Source organism: Rhagoletis zephyria, unplaced genomic scaffold (genome assembly GCF_001687245.7).
Source record: "Rhagoletis zephyria isolate East Lansing unplaced genomic scaffold, Rhagoletis_zephyria_1.1 Rzeph_scaffold_00146, whole genome shotgun sequence".
NCBI classification, from domain to species: Eukaryota; Metazoa; Arthropoda; class Insecta; order Diptera; family Tephritidae; genus Rhagoletis; species Rhagoletis zephyria.
In genome coordinates, this window is record NW_016157230.1 from 172,392 (window position 1) to 191,337 (window position 18,946).

The 18,946-nt window shown below is 32.6% G+C and overlaps 1 protein-coding gene across 2 annotated transcripts in view; it reads right to left on the reverse strand.

The window, feature by feature from the left end:
• Positions 1 to 18,946, reverse strand: part of RhoGAPp190 (Rho GTPase-activating protein 190) — a 162,059-nt gene that overhangs the window by 134,950 nt on the left and 8,163 nt on the right. Inside the window, exons 1-3 of one of the 2 annotated variants that reach the window (XM_017638723.1) lie at positions 10,155 to 10,345; positions 3,656 to 3,812; positions 2,461 to 3,593 (exon numbers count right to left, since the gene is read on the reverse strand). In XM_017638723.1, the coding sequence (XP_017494212.1) occupies positions 2,461 to 3,593; positions 3,656 to 3,812; positions 10,155 to 10,267 (1,403 nt within the window). In that variant the 5' untranslated portion in view covers positions 10,268 to 10,345. Of the gene's footprint in view, positions 1 to 2,460; positions 3,594 to 3,655; positions 3,813 to 10,154; positions 10,346 to 18,946 lie in introns of those variants that run through there. The other variant, XM_017638729.1, reaches the window with a different exon arrangement.

The following is an 18,946-nucleotide window of genomic DNA, read 5'->3' on the forward strand; positions in this document are numbered from 1 at the left end:
TTTTTTTTCAAAATCGTAGATCTTCGCTTAGAAAAGAGATAATGGAATGAAAATTTTTTTATCGTGAAGATAAATGATCTTATAATATAGGAAAACTATAGAGAAGTTACAACAATAATAACTTAACCCTCAAAATACCGTTCAAAATGTCACTTTTTTGGAAATTTTGGATTTTGGCTCCCATTCCACTAGAAAACACTATACTTAATACACCATTAGCACTGTTTCTGAAAGATTTCTCTTTATTTTATCTTAAGACTCGATTTTTGGGACATTGGATGCTGTACCCGAGTGGCCAGATTGGAAAAAGAAAAGCTTCCTTTAAACTCTAATAACTCGTAAACAATCAGCTTTCACAAAAAAATTTATATAACAAAAATGGTTATACTGGTCGATATCTTTACGAAAGTGCAGCATTTAACCCTTTAATGCAGAGTCTGTCATATATGAAACGCTTTATAACGTATGCTAGTGAGATTTAATTAAATTTAGTTTAATATAAAACACAATAACTTTCACTTAGCTTCATTTATTCCACACTAAGATGCTCATAGGCACTTTTTATTACAACTTTAACTCAGAATTAGCGCAATAAATAAATAACACAAACGGCAATAACGCAAATTTGTGTTATTTCCCAATTGAATGTGAATTAACACAAATTCGTTCGCGCTCGCGTCCCGCACCCCCTCCCCTCCTTACGCAATTATGCACTGGTGGCATTATAACCGTTTAGAAAAAAGAAAAATAATAAAATAACACTAGTTCACTTCTGAAACTGCTTTTTAATGTCCAAGTAATGGGAATTATTGTGTATGGTGTTATTGCATGCATCCCACCCATAGTGGAATTTACCAGNAAAAAAGAAAAATAATAAAATAACACTAGTTCACTTCTGAAACTGCTTTTTAATGTCCAAGTAATGGGAATTATTGTGTATGGTGTTATTGTATGCATCCCACCCATAGCGGAATTTATTATTATTATTATATTTGAAAATTTGCCTATAAAATGTGACTATAAGACAGCCGAATGTCAGAAAATAAAGCGGTAAAGCCGTTTTATTACTTCATCTGTTTATTGTGACATCGTTCCATGCAAACATTTTAAGGTTTTCTAGCAATGTTTTTAACATATTAAAAAGCATGCAGATAAAATTCATACAAAAGCGCTATGTCCAATATGCCGAGCAGTTATTAAAGACGATGCTTTCCCTATATTTTGTTAGACTTTGCATAAGTAAAAATATTTTGTGATTATTACTTTCTTCATATGAATTATATCACATTTTTTGTTTAATTCAAGGCCTATCAAACAGGTTTAGAGCATTTGAGCAAAAACAACCTTTGCCTGTATTTTGTTGTTGCTTCTGGTATCGAAAGTGTCAAAAACTGTTCTGATTTTTTTCTTCTACATCAAAGCAGACTGTCGAATGTTACTCCGAGTATTTTGGGGTTATTCACCGTCGGAATTGGTGTATCATCGACGTGAATTCCCAGCGGTAGCCTGACCTCCTTCGTCCAGGTGGTGAACAAGGTCGCAGAGAATTACGTAGGGGAGAGGGCTAGGCACTTTGCAGTGAAGAAGCGATTGGATTGCCCTTCAACAGGTTCTGTCACAGTTGCGATGACCCTGGCTTAAAAGATTGTCCAGCCCCCGCAAGGATGAGGCTTAAAACACTCGGCAACCATTCCTGCAGAATGTTTTAAGAGTGCAGCTGCCTCTCTCTAAATGACGTACTGAAAATCATTAAAGCCGCCAAATGGCTGTAGGTTGTGCGAGTTGTGGAATCTAAATGGCAAACTTGCTAGTTTCTTGTCATCAGAGTGACTTAAACCAACCAAACATCCATCTGCACCACTATGTTTCTATTTACACACGATTTTAACTGTGTGCTTTATTATAAACTAATTGTATACATACATTAATATGTATTGTATTTTGAAGTGAATTGCTTTCGTAATTTTCTGATTAAATTACATCGTCACATAAGTGTGAAAAAGTGCCACGTCCATATTTTGAAAGTTTTCGGGAGACGAAAAATCTATGTAGTTTCGTATTACCTGCCATTCTGCATCAAAAACTACATTTTGAACAAAGTGAGACTTGACACGTTTTCACCTTGAGGTCGCGGCATGTGTTATTTATTTTTTTCACAGGCAATAAAATATTTTTAATTGCATATTTTACTTGATTATAGCGCATATTTGTTTTAATTTTGAATGCATATTATATTCGCATCTTTTCTTATCATTGGAAAACTCATTTAACCAATTAATAACTCGGGATAAGAACGTTTAGTTTTTGGACTCTAAATATTTTTTTGTAATAGTTAAATAAAAATCGGAGTTTTTTACCGTAGGTGAATATATATTTTTGCTTATATTAACTAAGATTCGCCTTTTCGTTTCTCATCGCCAACTTTTCAATATTTTGTATTTTTTCTATTAGTATACTTACCCTATTTTCTTCTTATCTTGTTGTACAGCATTCACGTAATTTCTAAATATTGTTTCCGCTTCCGGAGTGTCCAAAACATCAAATGGAATACGAGCTTCATCTTCTGCTTCTTCCATATCAACTAATTCGGTCCATGAAGCTTGAGGGCATTCGAAAAAATATTGTTCGAAGTCGGGGTGGGTTCGCAAAATGCCTTTGGCGTTTACCCATATATTTTCATCTATAGTTCCTAAGCTGCTTATGTCGGGCAATAGATACTCCAGTGTATTAGCAAATTTATCTATATATTGATTTAATTTTTTGTTTAAATGATCATCCCGTAATTTTTTCATATGACGCCTGAAGAGCTTTTGGCCAGCTTCTATTCCAAAAATGTTCAAAAATTCAGTCCACTCTCTATACTGCGCTAGTATTTTGGATCCCTGCGACCAAAGCACATGATAATCAATTATCTGATTGCGAATAAGTCTCGTTACAGCTTCAGATCGCGTGTCTAACAGCTCCTTTCGTGACTTTGCAGCCTCATGATATGAAGTTATTTTAATGCGACTTTTTACTTTGTCTACCGTTTGAGCAAGAAGTATAAAAGCCAAATCTATATTTATAGATTCATGCGAAGATGTTTCAACCAATTGAACTAAGCCCTTGTATTCTTTACGTTGACATATTTTTTCTGCTTCTCGTATATATAGTTCATTGGCGTCGTCGTTCTTTGTGGTAACAAGCACAAGTGGCTTTTTGTTTTTCAGTATATTTGTTATGATATTGTGGACAAATTCAACTTGCTTCTCAACTGGCCGATTGGGCACTGGACTAACATCAAACACTACAATGAAACCATCTATACACAGACGACCCTCGGGCATAATTTTCTGTTCGTATTCCTTTTCTATTCCCAACTGGTTTTTACATATATACATAAGCTTTTCAGCAGAAAACACCTTGGTGGCTACACATCGTTTATAATAAGGTTCCATTTTCCCAACCTTAAATGCATGAAATGTTGAGTCGTCCATGAATTCCGTCTGCTCAATTATTTGAAAATTGTATTCCACTCCGTCTTCAGTCGTTTTTCGTACATCGCCCCAATATAGGAAATGATCATTGTTAACAATTCTACCGCTGAAATCGCTCTATAAAAAATAAATGTTGAATACATTTTTAAAGCTTATATTAATCTACTTTATTAAACTACCTGACTCAATACTGATATGTGATCAATAAAGTAATCGTCGGCCATCGGACGAATGAATCTATTGCATAAGCAAGATTTTCCCACGCCGACTTGACCCCGATCTTTTTCAGTGCCCGAAAGGCCTATGACAGATACATTAATCTGCTTCATGATTAGCCTGTTAACGGAAAAACATAGGGAGTATATTAGTTCATATGTACCAGATCGAAATAAAATTGATTTTTGATTCGATTCGAATCGAAATAAAAATAATACACTGCCGGAAAAAAGTATTGGCACAGCAAATTTTTCACAATATATTCAAAAATTTGTATTCTAATATTTTAATCCAATTTTGTATAACAATATGGTTTATTCTACAACAAAAAACCTAAAAATATAATTCCTAAAGTTTGTGCAAAACTCGCAAAAATTCAGCAAATTTTCAACTTTTTAATCAGATTTTTTCTACATAGTAAAAAAATGTAAGTTCGGAGTTAGTCAAAAATCGCACTGATTTTTGAGAATTTTTTTTGTTGAAGGTGTTTTGCCCTTTTTCCATATAAAGTATTTTCGAAAAAAAATGTTTGTATGGAAGAGATTGCGTGAAATCCGAAAAATCAACGGAAATGTATGTACACATCAGAGGTGTGAAAAATTCATTAAATTTTTTAATGCACAGCATTTTAATGTAAATGAAAAAGATTAATGCATTAATTTTTGATATTTAATGTAAATGAAAACTTCAATGCATTAATTCCGAAGAAATAATGCTAATGATTTTTTTTTTTTGTATTAACATTAAATTGTTTAAATGAATGCTATTGCAATAATTTATTGCATTAAAATTATAACAAGCATTAAAAACCCATTAACTAATTTTATTTTGAAGTAAAAAATCTTGGCTGACGTTGAGGGTAGAATTTTAAGGTCAAAAAAGATGGTGACGGACGTTAAGGCTAGTTTTCACTATGTCAAGTTCAATGGCATTTGTCGTTAAATAGGTAAAATCACATTGTCAAATGGAACTAAAAAACGGTTTATTGATTGATTTAGATCAGAGTAGGTAATCAGTCGTGTACATGCGCTGCTAAAATGGCTATCTGTCCGTTTTTGGCTCATACTTAATATATGTAATCGGTATGCATCAACAATCAACATAAAAATCTACAAAAGCACTCTGCGTTGCATGCACATTGGCTTTCATTTTCATAAAACATCTAACAATGTTTAGAAGAATTTTTCTACAAATACACATAATCTAATGAAGCTGAAAAAACTATTAGTAATTATTCCAAGTCCTTCCAAAAGAGGTTATTTATATTTTACTAGAAAAAAAAATTAATGGTTTTTAATAATGCAAACATTTAAACATAAAACATTTTAGTGCATGCACATTGGCTTTCATTTTCATAAAACATCTAACAATGTTTAGAAGAATTTTTCTACAAATATACATAATATAATTAAGCTGAAAAAACTATTAGTAATTATTCCAAGTCCTTCCAAAAGAGGTTATTTATATTTTACTAGAAAAAAAAATTAATGGTTTTTAATAATGCAAACATTTAAACATAAAACATTTTAGTGCATGCACATTGGCTTTCATTTTCATAAAACATCTAACAATGTTTAGAAGAATTTTTCTACAAATATACATAATATAATTAAGCTGAAAAAACTATTAGTAATTATTCCAAGTCCTTCCAAAAGAGGTTATTTATATTTTACTAGAAAAAAAATTTAATGGTTTTTAATAATGCAAACATTTAAACAAAAAACATTTTAGTGCATTAAAATTTTTTCATTAGCATAATAATTTAATGAAAAAAAAAATTTCATTAGCATTACATTTTTCAGAATTAATGCATTGAAATATTCATTTGCATTAAATTTCATAAATTAATGCATTAATTTTTTACATTAACGATATTGCTTTAAATACCATTAATGCATTAAAAAATTAATGCATTTTTAACAACTCTGGTACACATACATATGTACATACGTATACGTATATAAATAGTATGTAGAAACAAACTATGTATTTACTTTTTACTTAAGGCCTCCCTATGAACAATACATTAATACTATTAACATCCCACTAGTGAGCAACCGACACATAACTGACCGTGGGAAAACTTGGGCTTTCCAGCAGAAATCCAGTCGCTTTTAATTTTTGACCTTGCGATTTATTTATCGACATATAAAAGCAAAGCCTCAGAAAATAGTGAAGCCTTTTACATTCAGATGGAAGTTATTTGTGAATAAATGAGACTTCTGACAGAAAAACATCTTGTCCTTTGCCACATCTAGCAATAATAATTATTTCAACTATATTGGCCATCATATTCTTAACTACCAATCTTGTTTCATTATTAAGGTAAGGTTCAAGGTTTGGGAAATTACTCAATAAAATGCGAAAACTGATTACATACAATAGTGTAGGAGATAATTCTATTCGACGAAAATTCTACTAAAAGATTCTACTCTACGAAAATTATACTTTATTGCCAGTCGAAAACAGGGTTTTGTAGCAGGAACTCTTTAATTAGTCTTTTAAATTGTAGTAAATTGTTAGCGCCTCGTATTTGTTCTGGCAGCTTGTTAAAAGTTTTAACGCCGTAGTTCCTAATTGATTTAGTTATTCTTTCAGTTCTAAAAAACTTGGTCCTCATGTCACGTTGGTTCCGAAAATTATAGACGAGTATTCCTGTGTAATTAAAATCAATACTATGTTTGATTAGGTTAGTTTTAATTTTATAAACAGTGATAAGTGTCTGCAAGATGCAAAAACGATTAACATCCAGTCTGGGCTCTATTCTGTAACTGTGTCACAACCAAAAACTCACCGACTAAAATTCAGTGAGTTTTTCGGAAGAGAAGTGTACACAATTTTGACAGTTAAAAATCATTCTCACAGATGCTGAATCGCAAAATGAGGAAGTGTACACAATTTTGACAGCTAAAACTCATTCTCACTCTTCCTGAATCGCAAAATGAAGAGTGCACACAGTTTTCAGTGTACACTTGAAAACTCACAGTTACGAAATAGAGCCCCTGGACGGGGTCTGCTTGGGAAGCAGTAGAATGTTTTTAATCATTTTATTCTGAAGCCTTTGCAATTCGTTCATTCTTAGGGCGGAACATCGATTCCAAATTGGATTTACATAATTTATTTGCGACATAAACAAAGCTTCGTACAGTAGCCACAGATGCTTTCTGGGAATACTGTTTTTATTTCTGTGAGTAGCAAAACTGAGCGGAATTAGCTTTAGTTTTAAGTTTTTGAGATGCTCATTCCAACTTATGTTGGAGTCTATCCAAACTTCTAGATATGTTAAAGTATCAACTCTTTATTAAGACATTGTTGAGAACAATCCCTGGGAGGTCATCCTTGTCTGGTATTGGCTTGTTGTTATTAAATATCACGAAATTTGTTTTAGTTAGGTTGATTTTTAAGCAATTCTTGTCAAGCCAGTCGTAGGTTTTACACAAGTCGGACCTTATGTTTGATGTAAGCTCTTCTATTGTATCAGTTGCATACATAATAAGTCCATCATCGGCATAAAATTACGGGGTTCCTTTTAGGTCTAATTTTAATAAATTATTTATATAAATTAAAAAAAGGGTTGCTGCTGCTTTGAGCCCTGCGGGACTCCTATTTTAATTTTCGGCGTGGAGCTTTTTGTCCTATTTACTTGAACATATTGCACCCTATTTAATAAGAAGCTTTCAAATAGTTTTAAATTATTACCGCATATTCCTAGTTCAGCCAGTTTTCTAATCATAATTTTTAAGTTATGAACCATTTTTAACAAGATCGAGGCTGGCAAGGCCGTCTTATTTTCCGTTGAGCTGTTGCTTAACTTTATATTTGATTTGTGTGCGGAAATCCTTGCCTTGAGTTTTGTTTTTGTTGTCCCCACATATACTTTGTCGCATAAGTGGGACCCGCCGCCATTACATGAAATTTTGTATATTACGTCAGATTTCTTGTATCTACACATATCTACAATTAAAATATCAATAGAACGAAAATTTGCGTTTTATTTAATTGCTGGGCCTCGAGCTTGTTAAAAATGGTTCATAATTTAAAATTCAAAGGCCAAAAACAAAATACATTATTTTTAAGTTCACTGAATCGAATGCCTTTGACAAATCTATCGCCAGTATCGCCACATATTTCTTTTTATCTAAATTTTCATAGACAAATTCAATACAGGACAGACACGCTGCCAGATTTGATTTGATCATGGTGTAGTAATAACAAGGTGTTGTCAGTAACTTAACCTCACTTTCTCGGCAGTTCTATTCCAGTCACGCATTTTAAAGTAGTAGAAAAGGTACTACTTTTAATCCGTTTGTGCATATTATATCAAAATAAATGTAGTTAAATTAATATTTACAGGCTTATAAGCTTATATATATAAGCTTATTTATATATGCTTATATATATGTTTGTATGGGCAGCTCCACACGGCTTAGAACTTATAAAAAAATAAACGTCGTAAAATAAGGCGATTTCCTATAAGACTGTAAAAGGTTTTTTAAATAGATTAAAACACATAAACATCGCAAATATAAGTGAATTTCTACTTTTAACATGCATCCACTCTATTCTAGTGAATCAGTAGTCCATTTGGCTCAATATTATGACAATGCAGCAAAATTTATTTGATATTAAAAAAATCGTCTTTCCATACGATTTTTGTGTACTTCTTTTTCCATTGATAACCAATACCTTTTATTTTTTACATTTTGAGGACAAAAATTATACAAGTTCAGCAATTTTAAATATTAATGTCGTTCTGAAAATACCAAGTTCTTAAAAAATCGCGATAAAATAAGTTACTAAAATGGAGTATTTTAGATACTATTTCCCAAAGAATAGTAGTATAAAAATTATGATCGACAGCATTGAAAATAAGCATGCCGATCTTGTCAAAATTACAACAAACACTGACATAACCTTGTTATTATTTCACCATGTGATTTGATTATCTTTTAAAAAAACTTTCAGGTGGTTGAGAATGATACTTTCAAAAATTTTGTCCATTGTACTCAGTTTAGTTATTGGGCGATAGTTAGAGCAGATTTCCTTACTTCCCTCTTTATGGATCGGTATCAAGCAACCTATTTTCAATTCTTGTGGATACTGGAAACGCCCAGATATTTGGTCTGGCCCATTCGCTGATTTAGATTTTAACTTATTTATTGACATTTCAACTTCGAGTGTATCACATTCATCCAACGAAAACGGTATCGTGATTCCGTGTAAAGGTTCATCATTATAATCAACAGCGTTTAGTTCATTCAACAGCAAAAACCACAAGAATATTTTTTTTTTTATAATTTCATACAGAACTCGGGAAAATGCAAGAAATGCCAAGGAATTTTGATCAAAATTTTCCATTTTGTAAATCGATTTCTTAGGAAAATTTTAAGTATGCCGTTTTGTGGCCCATTAAATTTTAGTTTAATAAAGTGCCGTTACCATTGATTTATGAGAATTTTTTTGTCGAGGGTGTTGCGCACTTTCTTCAAGGACATAACGGTAATTTTTAGCGACTTGTAACTTCCACTTTATTTTACTAAAATTCAATAGGATCCAAACTGAATATGTCAAAGGGCTTCATGCATAAAAAGTGAGCTCAAGCTCAAGAATTTTTACTGAAAATCGCGTCGGAGTTTAAGATCACTTTTTATGCATGAGACCAAAATTTTTTCTAAGAAATCGGATTGGAAAATTGAAAATTTCTTACATTTTCTTTTTATAAAAAAAATAAGAAAAATTTTTTACGGAAAATAATAATAGATTGGCGCTTACTCATATGTTATATTACGTTCAAATTGGCCCCATTTAACTTGTTAAATGAAAAATCGCTTTTTGGAAAACACAATCGTCCACATTGAACATTTGGAGTTAACTTTGACGGTTGTTTGATTACCAATAAAAATTAAAAAAAAAAATATTCAAAATCATGTTTTTGTGTTTCAATTTGTTTTATGCGAATGTCTGCTTCATGACATTAACGCATACGGATAACTTAGAGACTTCAAAATGTTTAGTTGGTATGCACTATTTATCTCTGCGTTCGATGAGACCTCTTAGGAAATAACTAATTACCGCCTTGGCCTCTTTTTTGGCGGGCAGAGATGCATACAATTATGATATTTTTTGATAATTTTTAATTTTTTATATTTTGCAGAATATAAATTTTTTTAACGTTGGCGTGTCAAATGAAAGCTTTTGGGTCTTTCTGATTGGTCGGAGCAGAAAGCTTTCTGATACAACTCTGCGCTGAACTGGTTTTCAAACGAGTTAAATGATTTAACTGGTTCAATTTCCAACAACAATTGCATGCGATTTAACTTGTTTATGAACATTTTTTGTTCATTTAACTGGTTCAAGCCCATTTAACATGTTTAGCTCGTCAATTTGAACGTAGTATTAGTGTTTGGCCGAGCTTCTCCGGAAAATATTTAATATATAAAAGCCTAATGTCTTGCTCCTCACCACATATCACTCAAACTGTTTTGTTTCCCAAACTTCTTTCCACTGCTTTCCATCCAGCCTGAAAGTATGCACCCCCAATAAATATTTTTGTTAAATCTCAATTTCAGATGCATTTGAGAGTCACTCCTTTGCTCAAATCTCAAACGTTAGTTCTCAAGTGCATCTCAAATAACCATTAATAGCGTTCTGAAACTAAAAGGTACATTTTTAATATGAAATTTTCCTTTATTTTCAAATTGAGAAAGTTTAATTCTCAACTTTTTCTCAAACGTGGCTGCAGCGGAACGAAATGGAATCCAGTTAATCTCATTGTTATATTTGTATAGTGTTGCCAATGATACATGAAAAAGAAACACGGTTTTTATAGGAAAGGAAGGATATTTATGCAGTTAAAGTTTATTTAATAGCTTATTTATTCATTTAGTTTAGCAACGAAAAATACGGTTGATGTAAAAAATTAGTTGCATAGTTTGTTTTGCAATTGCATAGTTACATAAATACAGTTTGCGAAGTAAGATCTGAAAAATAAAAAAAGACGATACAATTTAATTTTTAAGTATATACAGTGGGAGAATAATAAATAGGGACACGACGTTTTGACAAATTTTTCCTATTTTTCTTTTGTTTATTTATTATTTATTATTTTTTTATAAAAGTCTAGCTCTTTATCTAACAAAACCCAAATAAATTCATATTTCAAACTTTGTGCAAAAATTATAAAAATTCTGCAAAGTGGCATCTAAATTTCCAACTTTTTAATCAGATTTTTTAGAACTTTTGAGTATGCAGTTTTATATCCCATTAAATTTTAGTAGAACAAAGTGCAAGTTTGAAGTTCCTAAAAAATCGCGTTGGTTTTTGATAATTTTTATTCTGAGTGTATTACGCACTTTTTTTCCATTCAAAAAAAATTGTCGAACATACTTTGTATGGAAGAAAATGCGTTAAAAAAAATTGCCAAAAATCAACGCGATTTTTTAGCAACTTAAAACTTACACTTCATTCTATTAAAATTCAATGGGCTATAAAACTACCTACTGAAAAAAATCCTAAAAAATCTGCCTAAAAGTTGAAAACATTTTATAATTTTTGCACAAAGTTTGAAATATGAATTTATATGGTTTTTGTTAGATAATGAGCTATGATTTCATAAAAAATAATAGATATTAAATAAACGAAAGAAAAATAGGCAAAATTTAAGAAATGTCGTGTCCATATTTATTTTGCCTCCACTGTATTATTAAAATGTTTACGCTTGAAAAATACATTTAATGGAAAGAAATTCCAACTTTTTCTCAGATTCTGGTATTTATTGCGATTTTTCCTCAAAAAATATTAAAAGATTGTTTTATTTGGATTTATGGCATTTCAATAAGCATAACGAGGGCTTATATTCAATGCCGTCTATCTGCATTTTTCACAAAAATGAGATTCTGATATAAAAATACACGCAAGTCTTAACTGTCATCTGTGATAATGCTGACTTGTATAACGCTTGACAGAAGAATTTACTATTAAATTGCAAAGTCAGAATTAACATCAGTGATGACAGATAAGTCCCAGATGGATTCTATCACAAAGTGGTTTTTGGAAAAATTGTAGATAGAGGGTATTGAATATAAGCCCTCGATAAGCTCTTTTATCATACTTAAAAATCTTTTTAAATAACATAATTATTTTTTTTTTAGATAAAAATATTATTTCATTTCAAGCAGGCAAACTGCTGGTCACTATCGATGCGGCAGAATATTTCATTCTTTCGGCAGATCAGTCACAAACCAATTTTCACTCAAATCAATAAATTAAATGCATTTCAGACAGACAAATTACGACCAGTGACCGCGTGGTCGAAGAGCCATTTTGCGACTGATGCAGCAGACTTCGACATCTGTGCCATGTCAACAGCAGTGATGAAATTGATGGTACAATTGTACTTTTTTGGTACATTTTTAATCTCAAAAGAACATTGGTACTACATCCGACGTTTTTGATACAATTTTGTCAAAATACGGCACTGCGCCAAATTCTGTTGAAGTACCACTGTGAATACTTGACAATTTGAATGTTTGTAGATGAAAATATACTCATATTTTTCCACTTCATACAAGTAAATATCTACGTGGTGTTTATTAAAAACGAAAGACTTTCACAAAGTCAAAATCAGTAAACAGTTTCTGTAATAATATAAACCGTAGAAAAGACTAAATATTTTGCAAAATCTTTTTGCGAAACTTCGATTGCGTTAACATGGGTTTTTGCACATATCCTCACTTTTAGTATCCTCCAAAATTTGGTTCCTCTAAATTTTCTCTTTTGCTTTCTCGTTTAATGAGTTAAATGCAACTCTTTTTTGTAAAGTTTTCCTTGCACTTAATAAACATACCTACTTGTATACTTTTGTTGATTGGCTTGATAAAGTTATTTGTATTGGAAACTTACGAGTACCACTTCAAAAAATGCTTTTCATGCGTTCAGAATTGTATTCTTAGGGTTTTGATGGCCTTTTTCAACTATTCATGGTCATCGATGATATTCAGCCTTAGCGCATGCTTACCTATCACGCAATGACCAGTGAGAACTCCCACCAGAAGTGAGAAGTGTAACTTGCTTAGTCTCACGAGCTCCCTGGACTGCCCCTGGTTTACACGTGACCAGAAGGACTTAGGCCCTTGCGTTCCAAGGTCTTTTCCCAGCGCACGCTGAACTGAGTAATTCTCTGTCCAGAAGTAGACCTCATGAGGTCAGAGGAGCACCCAGACTTTGAGCAATTTCTCAAGTGCTCCCTGCATTGTAGAGGTATTACACTACAGAGCAAACAATCCGAAGCTCCTATATTGGGGCTACCTCTGCTTGGAAAACGCTACGGTGATCCGGAGGCCTGAACTTTATGTTGATGGAATATTTTTTAATGTTACATTTTTGAGCGAAAACAAAAATTCCATCAGCTGTTCGGTTTTCTTGAAAGTTTCTGCAAACTTTCTGTTCGCATACTATACTGGATTCTCTTGTGAGAGAACAGACGACATTTCACCATTTCACAGGAATTTTGTTGCTGGGCATGTTTTACTGGAGATTTTAAAAGAACATACCTATAGAGAAATTTACATATATGTATGTACTTTTTCGGCTGATTTGGTACTTTTTTTTGCCATTTGGTACAAAATTAAAAAACGTATTTATCATCCCTGGTTTGAGAACGCTTCCAACGGATATTTGAGATTTAACAAAAATATTTATTGGGTTGAAAGCATACCTGTTAAATAATGATTGATAATCATAATGATTTCACTGGATCACATATTTTAGTTTGGTTTTTGTTCTCCGGACGCCACTATCCAATTTCTATGTAAAATTGCTTGGTTATTCCGAAAATCGAGTTAATTTTTTTTCTATGGATACGTTTTTGAGATATTTGCAATTTACCGTTATTCAGCTTAAAACAAAAAGTGGTTTCACTTAATCATGTATATCTTACGAAACAATTTAAAAACCTTAATAAGAAATACGGCAAATGTAAGCTAATAAAATTCTCCATAAATACATCACTTTCCGATAGCACTAAATAAAGAAATAATAGCGGCCAAATGAAAATACGCATATTTTTCGTATGAAAAATGTGCAGGAACGAAAGTTACTCATACGCCGCGTACACCTAAGTAACTCGCTTTACTGCTCATATTTCATACACAAAATCTTTGCGTATTTTCATTTGACCACTATTATTTCTTTATTTATCAATCGATTTTCTTCAGCAGTACTAGAAGGGGCTTTAGCACAGTTGCAAAAATTTAGCACAGAAGCAGTTATTTTTTTAATTTTTCTTCTGAAACTATAAGTGCTATCGGAAAGTGATGTATACATGGTTTATGGAGAATTTTATTAGCTTTCATTTGCCTTATTTCTTATTAAAATTTTTAAATTGTTTCGTAAGATATACGTGATTAAGTGGAACCATTTTTTGTTTTAAGCTGAATAACGGTAAATTGCAAATATCTCAAAAACGTATCCATAGAAAAAAAATTAACTCGAGTTACGGAATCACCGAGCAATTCCGCATAGCAATTGGATAGTGGCGTCTGGAGAACAAAAACCAAACTAAAATTTGTGATCCAGTGTTATTAATTAAAACATGTTTTTTTGGGTAACCGTTCAATGATTAAATACCATTATTTGCGGCTTTTTAAAGGTTCATATTTAATCACTTTCAAAAAAAATTAATTAATTAATTTTAGTTACATGATTATTTTATTATTTTTGATTATTATATTCAACAATTTTATAATGAGCTCGAGGGCATTTTTTTAGACGAAAATTTATTGTGGAAAAGCAACAATAATTTGAAAAAATGGTAGAAGTGATAGCTATTTCGGAAATCACCACATTTCCTCATCAGACTTCTTTCAGTAGGATTCGAACCGACGATCCCACTGACTCAGCCAGTTGCCTATGCACCGTGCTAAGTACGCCTTGTAAATTATCGTTTTCTTATTTCCACTATTTTCATTTTTGTTGATTAATTAATTTGTTGCTTGATTAATATGATTGATAATTTGATTTATTTGATTATTTTCAATTATATTTTATTTTTTTAATTATTTTATTATTTTAACTTGTGAATAATTCATTCCAATGCAGTTAATATACAACAAAACCGCATACTATACATACAGAGTTCAAAATTTGGTGTAAAACTTAGGAAAATTCAACACTTTCGTCAATATACATACAAAGTCTACTTCTTAGTAAAATTTTTTATAAAAATTTGAAGGATGCCGTTTTTTAGCCCATTGAATTTTTGTAAGGCAAAGCGCAAATTTCAAAAACCTGAGAATTACTTTGATTTCTAGTCATTTTTGGTTGAAGATGTTTCCTCTACAAAATTCTTTCTAACAGTATTATTGAATAGCAGAGACAGTTGACAATGCCTGTAAAAAATCTTTTCTTACTTGTACACTAGTACAGTAGAAGCATTTACTCGTACAGTGAATTTGGTTTCAGTTATTAAATGTTAACTTATAAAAATTTGCCTACCAAACACAGCTTCATCCATTTGGAAAAATAATCATATGGCCGATTATTTGACTGGCTACGTTACATTCATACACATTTTGTATGAATGAACTATCCACTAAATAACACAAAACCAACCGGGCTTTTTAGATGATATGATCACGCACGGGCCAATCTATGTATCTGTAAAAGAAAGGTTTTAATAATTCCTTGGGTTTCAAAGTTATAGGCATTCGAATGTGCACTGGCTACGGTACACTATTTGGAAGTTTAATGATGGGTTGTGTCAGAAAGTTTGAAATTTCTGCGAAACGGGTGAGGGAATATTGCTAGCTTTTCAGTTATGTCATCTACAATGAATGCAGGATGTCATCTGCTTACCCAATTGTTGTAAATTTTATGTTTCTGACAATTTTTGCTACGTTACACAAAACACTGGCCACGTTACACGTACGGTTCGCTTGGGTAAGGTTTAACCAAAAGGCTTTGTTCATCCATTTTTTCTTCGCATTCTTATTCTGTATTCATAAACAACTGTTTGAGCTACAATTGGGATCTTCTATTGCAGGATTAAAAAATAAAACTCGCTTATCCTTAAAAATTCTAACTAGGTCAAAAATCATCCTACGATAAAATTTTTTACCGGAAAATCTTCGTATTATTGTCGCAAATAATATTTATTTAACTTTACTACAAAAACCACTTATGTTTAATAACTTAAAATATTCAAAATCTCATCTAAAGTACCATGTTGTGTGTTTTCTTATTAATCCTTTCTGAATAGTTCATTATTTTCCAATGCCATCCAAGACAATTTCAAATCAGATACGGTGGTTTCCACAACTTTGTTCATCTTAGATAAAAAAATGTTAATGCATTTACCGCTTTTATAGAAAAGTTGTAACATAAACAATTTTTAACAAAATAAATAGCATACATAAAAGACAGGTTTTGGTTCTTTAATTTTTGATATCGATATTTCGACCTCAATCTGAGGTAATCTTCAGGAACTCGTTAGTTGTGCCCGGTCTACGGACAACTAAGAGTTCCTGAAGATGACCTCAGATTGAGGTCGAAATATCGATATTAAAAATTAAAGAACTAAAACCTGTGTTTTATGTATTCTCCGGGCCTCGAGCTTATAAAATAAAAACAATCAAAATAAATAGACTTATAAACTCTTCCGGCGTCCGCTGTAAAAATATAGAAAAAAGGTTTTTTCTTAACAGCGGTCGCCCCTCGGCAGGCAATGGCAAAACTCCGAGTGTATTTTTTCCATGAAGAGCAGCTTTTCATAAAAATACAATCGCCGTTCGGAGTCGGCGTAAAACTGTAGGTCCCTCCCCTTTGTGTGACAACATCAGGGCGCACGCCATAATTTGGAGGAGAAGCTCGGCCAAGCACTTATCTCTCTTATCTTATCAGATTTATATGTTGCAAAAAATCGAATTGAATTATAGGCAAATATATAGTCAAAATCTTAAGAGATAAGGATTTCAAAGGATATTTTACAGATGTTAGTTTCGCTTTATTTCAATAGAATAGTTATTAAAATTTAGCAGTATAATGCTCAATACGCAATTGTTCATGAAAATACTTTCTTAAATATATGTTATTATTTATTGCTAAAATGAAATGAGAATAGTTATCAAGTCAATAAAAAAATTTTAAAATAAAAAGAAAAGCACTCGTTACACTTATTTATTAGGTAATTGTGCAACGAAGTCAGCTATGATTTCTTTTTTTTTCATTTGGAATCAGTATGATATCGTCAATACTAAGAGAACATGTTATACATCCTTTTGGAAAGGGTACTTAATTATCCAAAAAAAAAACTTTTTTAGTTTTTCACTTGCTACGTTATACTTAACATTTGCGGTACATTTTCATTACGACTTAAAAGGAGTTCTAAACAACGTTTTCGCCAACTTGGAACGTATCCTGTAAAACTAATTTATTTTCTATCGTTCAGAACTTAATCGGCCAAAATAAATCAAGGAAAGCTTATATTTTTGTACTTTTTCTTGTTGAAGTATTGAAAACTGTTTTGTGAAAAATCCTTCGACAAAAGGAGCAAAATATTAAACACAAAATGTTTGGACATGATAAGAATTTGTGTCAGAAGCAGCTGACAGATATAGTGAATACCAATAATCACTAATATGTTCAATATTTGAAAGAAAGAAAAAGTGGGGCTGGTTTACTTTCCTGTAGAATTGGCCATATACCTAATTAGAAATAATCAAATAATTGAAGATAATCAAATAATTAAAAACAATCAAATAATTAAAACTAAATAAAAAATTTTAAACTAATTATGATTACGATGAAATTCATTCCCACGACAGCCGGTTCTACGTACCGGAATGACTCGGGTTTTACCCGACCAAGGGCTGTTGTTTCGGCGATCTAACCCCGTTTAGGTCGGCGAAGTATCTCAGAATTTGTCCGTCCATAGGGCTACATTCACTACGTATTCTTCTACTCAGGGCTGGCATCGAGTCAAACCCAGGGCCAGAAACCTACACCTGCTGTGTATGCCGGAGACGATTACACCACAACTCCACCTCAGTCAAGTGTAATGCCTGCGAGGGGTGGAGTCACCTCAGAGTCTGCTCGGGACTACGGACACATACAGTATCGGTCATATCTATAGCACGTCATTTCAAAGTGAAATGGTTTGCCACTATTAATTATTTATTTGTTTTTAAGAATTTTCAATTAAAATATAGTTCATTCTCAGGCAAGCCGCATATAAACCAAAGTCTAACAATTTGTAGAAAACTATAAAAAAGTGCAACAAATTTTCACCTAAATTTCGAACTTTTTTCTCGGAAGTGTTAGAATTTTTTCGAGTACACAGTTTTTTAGCCCCTTCAATTTTAGTCTGATAATGTGCAAGTTTCAAGTGACTAAAGGTTACCGTCGATTTTTTAGAATTTTTTTCGCCAAAGGTGTTGCGGTTTTCTTCCATATACAAATAAATTGAGTTTATTAACTATATGGAAGCCAATGCGACACAAAAAATTCTAAAAAATTAACGGTAATTCGTAACCATTTGAAATTTGCACGTTATCAGACTTAAATTGCAGGGGCTAAAAAACTGTGTACTCAAAAAAATTCTAACACTTCCGAGAAAAAAGTTTGAAACTTAGGTGAAAATTTGTTGCCATTTTTCGAAATTTTCTACAAATTGTTAAACTTGGGTTTATATGGCGTTTGTTAGAGAAAGAACTGTATTTTAATTGAAAATTCTTAAAAATAAATAAATAAGCATAAGTAGCACACAATATCACTTTGAAATGGCGTGCTATAGATATGGCAGATACTGTATACAGTGGACGACGTCGTACGTGGCTCCCTGTTGCTCCACCCGAGCAGCCTCACACACTCACACAGCACCCTCACACAGTCACCACAACACAACAACATAATAACACCACAGACCGTACCACAGCCACTACAGACCACATAACACACACAACCGCACCACCACCCACACGCCGCCGCCAACAACTCCTGGTTCCCCCTACAATCTGCACGGTATGTCAGACCAGGATATTCCGTAATGTGACATCAGTCAAGTGCAACACCTGCCTTGGCTGGTGCCACTTTAGGGCATGCTCAGGTCTGCGTACCACGCGAGATTGGACTGGGAACTTCGAGGGCCCGTGTTGCGCTGCTCGGTCGCAGACCCCAATTGCGACGCCCCACGCCACCACCACAGGGCGGCAATCATCACAGCAGCACACACAGCCAACGGCGGCAAGAACATACACATC